Here is a 5,715-nt window from a genome sequence, read left to right on the forward strand (position 1 = left end):
GGGCATATCTAATATATCCCTATCACAGATGACACTTTAGCTGCAGTTAAAGCGTACGTTCAGGAAGAAAAGGGTATTCCTTTTAACTTTTAAGAAACAGAAACTCTTGAATGAGGCTGGGAGAACTTTGAGGGATGCACAAGCTCTTCCTTCTCTGGGAATCATTAAGGATTCCACTTTAATCTTTCGATATGCACCAGCTACTCAAATAGTTGTGAGAAACATTGTCTCAGGGCACGTCCTTAAGATAATGGTAGGGCCTTATGACACCATCGGAGATGTTAAGACTGTCATTCAAAAATATGAGGGGATTCCATTTCATAAACAGAAATTAACCTTCTGTGGAGCTGAGCCTGATGATTCCGAGTATCTCTATGACCAAAATGAGAGTTTTCTGTTGCTTCAATATAAATCAGTGACACAGGTATTTGTGATAAATAATTTATCAGGACGTGTGCTTAAGGTAGCGGTGGACCCTGATGACACAATTGGAGATGTTAAGGCTGCCATTTACGAAAAGGAGGGTATTCGATTACATGAGCAGAGTTATTGCTCCTTTGATGACTCGATTCCACAGTTCTAGGATTGTAGATGGTAGATGGGAGGCCGACCATCTGAACAACCCCTCTTGGCGGGTTAGTATATAGGCCTCATTATGTTCACAGATTTTTCTTTAGGTTTGAATCATATAAATAGATGAACAGTTTAGAGGAATAAATCTTTATGCTATATTTTCATTCGCTATCACAAAATAATGCCTGCCATTTTATGTGACATTTTTGTTACTAATACGGGGAGTCAGAAGTTTCTTTTCGTCATTGGTACCTATTGAATTGATAATTTTGCGATTTATGTTTCCTGCTAGAAATTTCTTTATTGTTAGAGTTCGAACCCGAGACTTTTTATTAAGAATCGAGAAATCTCATCCATTTTACTACATGCCTTAATTAGTTGATTTAGAGACTTCAATGAATATAAAATGTGTTAGCTATTAATACATTGGTATTATATTACTTCATTTCTTCAACTACATTTTTATTAACAACTGTCTCATTCTTTTTTAAAAATTTTCTTCGAATGAACATAAAAGCTCGTGTTTATTTGGTAAATTGCCATTTTTACTCCATATTCTGTTTTTTCCACCCCATTTGACCATTATTTTTAAGTTAAGTTTTATCAACTAAAACTCGATTGATTGGAGACGCCAGCGATTTGGCGTAGAAGAGTAATTGGATTCAATCAGTAAATAAATTGCGATTCTCATCTTTGCACATACATTTGAAAATAAGAAACAAGAAAAACAAAAGGAAAGAAGTTCATTTCGTATGAATTTGTGGCAAGGGAATAAGTATCAAATACGTATATAATTTTGTTGTCGAAATATGTATACAATTTACAAATAAAGACTTGTAACTAGAAAATATGGAAAAATCTTTTCACACTTGAAACTTCGACAACATGGTAGCTAGCTGCTAATCACATTCCTTTGCAGCGAAGCAACAAGCTCTTAGTTTCCGATATCCTACTGAACAATATTGAACACAAATTAAAATGTAGTGGCAGTTTATAAAATATGAAATTAGGAAAGCAAAAAAAAAAAAAAACATCTCGTTGTTATCTTTCCAAATATAAGAAAAATAACTTAAATGGTTGTTTAAAAGTCCAAGAACTTATTCCATATTTAGTAATTGGACCAAGTTGTTTAAATAATGTCGGTATTGAAGCTGTACCTTGTGTGGATACAATTTCATCACAGCTCTTAATGACGTATCTCCAGCTATTTGCCTCAGCTTCCGAACGAGTACCAATTTCGTGATCTTGCTTCTCTATACATTAAAAGAGACCACGTTACCAACAGTTATTAATTATTTAATAAACAGAATAATAATAAACGTACCTGAAATTAAATAAAAATAAATTTCTTACAAAAAAAAAACATACCTGAAAATCTTCATAGTATTTTGAGATCGAAGCCATTCTTGAAGGATGTAAAAACTTGGAAAGCGCTCGCAATAAATCAGGAAACTTTATACGTGGAGTGGGCTTCAATGGGACCTTCCTAATTTTTGAAGAACCTAATAAAATAATAAAATAAAAAAATACTGTTGAATATTGATTGTATGCTTCATTACTTTGGGAATATAAAAATTAATAGAGTACGCTTATTCTATCTAACGTGAATTCAAATTAGTCAAAGCAAAAACAACAAAAGAAAAAGGAAAAAAGATTTACTCCCTCCGTTCCAATTTATATGAACCTGTTTGACTGAGCACAGAGTTTAAAAAAAAATAAAGACTTTTGGAATTTGTGGTCCTAAACAAGTCCAAATGGGGCCAGAGTATTTGTGTGGTTATAAAAGCTTCTCATTAAGGGTAGAATTGTAAGTTTAAGCTAAATTGTTACCAAATTTAGAAAGGGTTCATTCTTTTTGGAAAGGATAAAAAAGGAAATAGGTTCACATAAACTGGACCGACGGAGTAACATAATTTGTGAACAAACTATAAATGTTGGGTTGCTTACCTAACAAGTAATTAGGACACCTGAAACTGACTAGAAAGTTGGGGAAAATATGAGAATTCATGTGGGAAGCCCAAATAGTGTATGTTGTAGGAGCCACAATATTATCAACCCCCGAGTCAAATTCTTCAGAAGTCGGCTGAGATTGTGTGGAGCCAGCCGCAATCTCTTCCGTGTTCCCTAAGATTACTCGGCAAAGTAACATATGCCTTAATCCATTCTCATCTTCCACTGCTGATAATACCCTTCAACCCACAATAAATAAATAATTACATTTAAGTAAATGATGAATCATAAATTTGTTCATATTTATGCCTGAGTTAGATCTAAAATTTAGAGTAAACGAGTTTAATAGGTGCTAATTTACATATATAAAGAGAAAATATAATACATACGCGCGAAAAAACTTTCTATACAAGACTAGATCAATCTTGCTACTCCATTTAATGTGGCATCATATGATTAAACACCGAGTTTATAATAAAAATAAAGACTTTTGGTACATTATCAAAATACACATATAATATATTGATATCTTTATGATTAAAATAAAAAGTTTAAAGATAATAATTTTAAAATGTCTTCTTTTTTTGTAACGGAGTAAGTGTACAAACTGGCCCAGACACGTTACTACTATTTTAAAAAAAATAAAAAAAGTGTCACAAAGTGGAACAAGAGAGTATTGTTTTGAGCTTGATTAATTGCTTACCCATCGAAATTTGCTGGATAAAGATAAACACCAATGCCAAAACATTCTCCAGATTTTGGTTCTGTAGTTGTAGAAAATCCATGAGAAATAATGTTACCAATTTCCTCTTTAGAAGAACCAAACCAAGCATATTTGATATTGGCATTTCCATTGCATTTTTCCCTCACTGCTTCAGAGAAAATGCGAAAAGCTTCCAATCTTGCTTTCCCTAATAGAGTTGAACATGAATTTTTGTGTATGGCTACAACTTCAACTTGTTTTGCCAATGGCCCCATACAAGTAATAAACCCTGACTTGATTAAACCATGTTCTTTGTTATTTTCCTCTAATTTTATCATCCCATTTGTCTTGAACAACCTGAAGCAGTGACGAATGTAGCATATTTTCAATATGAAGGTAAAAACTCGCTAAAATGTCAAAAACAATTATTTGAACTAAGAAGGGACGGATTGAAATTATAAAATTTAAATTCTGGATTCTGTCTAACCTGAAGTTATGCTCCAATCTAGGATTAGAAGACGACTCGGCTTCAGAATCGGAAGAAAGTAACATTTCTGGATTTTCTATTGTCATGGAAACTTGGTCTTCTTCTCTAAGTTGCTCCATCTAAAGACAAAGAAATTAGAAGAGTGAAATTAGATAAATAGTTGGAGAAACTTAAGCTCTAAGATTAGTGTTATCGTGCCATTATATTCTGGAAGACAGAAAAGAAAGAAAAAAGAAGCTGAGAAAAGGGAAGCAAAGAAAAAGGTAGAAAATTAAAGTGGAGATATCTGACCTCAGAATTGGAAGCTTTTTATCAACTTTTTGTTGTAAAGAAAAGAAAGACAAGAATTGAATAAAGGAGAGAAGGATTTGATTTATACGCGGAAGGGACGAATAGGGCAGTGTTAAGGAACAGAAAAGCCGACTTAATTCTAATTTTAGTTATGGGTTGGCGGTTTACTAACCGGTTTTTCTTGCGGTGGAGTATTTGGCTTGGAGTTTGGACTGTCAAATTACATTTCTACCCCTTGTCTCATTCCCCCTTTTTCTTTTTTGAGTCATATATTATGACGAAAGAAATAAGTCACATGTTAATCGTTATGTGCTGTATTGATATCTTATGTAGCAAAGACTACTAATAAACAACACAATCTGGTAACGGTGGAACATATTCTTTAATTTGTCAAAATTGTCTATAACTGGGAATTATTTCTTATTTTATTATCGCCTAATGTCTTGTGTATTAGAACTGTTGTCAATTGCAGATTACGTGCCTTTTAAGGTATCCTCAATTAATGTGTCAACTATATATAAACATAAATCTTCTCCGATTGGATGCATCCCTCTTGTTTTCGTTTTGTCATATTGGTGGGCTGGGAAAGCGGGTAAAAGAAGTGTGCTTTCCGCTTTGACTGCCACATATTGATCAAACTCAATCCTTTGAACAGTAATATTTGAATTGGGTTTTAATAATTTATATCTATATCTATAAATACTAGTAGGGGTAGCCCGGGCTTTGCCCCGAGCCCAACGTAAATAGTGTTTTGCTTTTTTGTTATACATTATGTTGACATTTAGTAAATAGCGTTTTGCTTTTTGGAGCAGAGCTATGACCAGACGTTTTTGAATTTCAATGAAAATATGGATGTATGCACAAAAGGGTCTATATGTATTTACAAGAATATACAAAGAGAGTTTTCGTAGTAATTTACACAAAATGTGAAAGATTACAACTGCTGTAGGCTATGAAAAAGCATTCAGGCCATCTTTGTTGCACTTGAAATCTAATAAAGTATCTGTATGAACAACAATTTGGGAGTAAGTATAATAGAGCAGTTGAAAATATGCAATTTGCACTAAGAGCGGTAAAGAGGTGGAACATACATTTTGTTTTCAATTGTTCCAAATGAAGAGGTACTATTAGTGCTTCTTTCCTTACTGTCAAAATATTTAAATTGTTCAGAGAAGTTTAATCGTTTTCAACATCTTAGACATTGTTGTTTATTTTTCACCCAACAAAACTTTTATCATATGTGAGCTTACTGTTTGCGTTTGAGGTTGTAAATGAATTTTGAACAGTTTGTCCAACAGGTGTTGTCTGCTCAATAGGTAACAGTTGTTTCTGCGGCAAAAAGTTTAGACCACACTGAATAAATAAAATGAAGATTTTAAATTTAACTTTTTGTGAGCTAAAATAATCCCAAAGAATTGATGAAAAGATTAATTCCCCATGTTTTAACAAATAAAAGTAGTCCAGCTGCTAGCAAAGAACAGAAAGGGTGAAAAGGAGAGTTCATAGTCAATACACAAACAAGAGACAATTTTCAATTATGTAAAATTAAAGAAACAAAAGGAAAGAGATAATTTTCAAAAAGTGGCCTTCTCAGCATTAGAAGCTCTCTGCTTCATAAAGTTCCTGCATAAACCACAACATAAAAAATAACAGATTCTGACTACATCAATGGAAGTTATATCAAAATCACACACAGAAAGTGTAGCATCAG

The 5,715-nt window shown here is 33.0% G+C and overlaps 2 protein-coding genes and 1 long non-coding RNA gene across 4 annotated transcripts; 1 reads left to right on the top strand and 2 right to left on the bottom strand.

The window, feature by feature from the left end:
• The first annotated feature begins 250 nt into the window (after window positions 1–250).
• LOC104219195 (uncharacterized) lies at window positions 251–583 on the top strand. The gene has a single exon (XM_009769830.1). The coding sequence runs from the start codon at window positions 251–253 to the stop codon at window positions 581–583; it is 333 nt and encodes a 110-aa protein (XP_009768132.1).
• A 762-nt stretch (window positions 584–1,345) lies between these two features.
• LOC104219193 (probable inactive poly [ADP-ribose] polymerase SRO2) lies at window positions 1,346–4,105 on the bottom strand. 2 transcript variants are annotated; one of them, XM_009769827.1, is made up of 7 exons: window positions 4,005–4,105; window positions 3,714–3,832; window positions 3,227–3,583; window positions 2,521–2,762; window positions 1,942–2,075; window positions 1,731–1,826; window positions 1,346–1,522 (listed from the first exon to the last, which is right to left on the bottom strand). In XM_009769827.1, exons 2-7 carry the CDS (start codon window positions 3,830–3,832, stop codon window positions 1,508–1,510), a joined length of 963 nt encoding a protein of 320 aa, XP_009768129.1. In that variant the 5' UTR covers window positions 4,005–4,105; the 3' UTR covers window positions 1,346–1,507. The 2 variants fall into 2 exon arrangements, with proteins under 2 accessions (XP_009768129.1, XP_009768131.1); XM_009769829.1 differs by having other exon boundaries at window positions 1,346–1,525.
• A 773-nt stretch (window positions 4,106–4,878) lies between these two features.
• Window positions 4,879–5,297, bottom strand: LOC104219192 (uncharacterized). The gene is made up of 3 exons (XR_011403035.1): window positions 5,255–5,297; window positions 5,096–5,149; window positions 4,879–5,007 (listed from the first exon to the last, which is right to left on the bottom strand). It is a non-coding gene; the product is annotated as an uncharacterized lncRNA (long non-coding RNA).
• Between the last annotated feature and the right edge of the window lie 418 nt (window positions 5,298–5,715).

This window comes from Nicotiana sylvestris, chromosome 10, assembly GCF_000393655.2.
Source record: "Nicotiana sylvestris chromosome 10, ASM39365v2, whole genome shotgun sequence".
NCBI classification, from domain to species: Eukaryota; Viridiplantae; Streptophyta; class Magnoliopsida; order Solanales; family Solanaceae; genus Nicotiana; species Nicotiana sylvestris.

Excerpts from the sequence above, each read along its gene's own strand:
- LOC104219195 (XM_009769830.1), top strand. The coding sequence starts at position 251 with ATGGTAGGGCCTTATGACACCATCGGAGATGTTAAGACTGTCATTCAA.
- LOC104219193 (XM_009769827.1), bottom strand. The coding sequence starts at position 3,832 with ATGGAGCAACTTAGAGAAGAAGACCAAGTTTCCATGACAATAGAAAAT. Across the intron at positions 2,763-3,226 it reads TATCCAGCAAATTTCGATGG|GGTATTATCAGCAGTGGAAG; the intron begins GTAAGCAATTAA and ends TGTGGGTTGAAG. Across the intron at positions 1,827-1,941 it reads AATACTATGAAGATTTTCAG|AGAAGCAAGATCACGAAATT; the intron begins GTATGTTTTTTT and ends TTTAATGTATAG.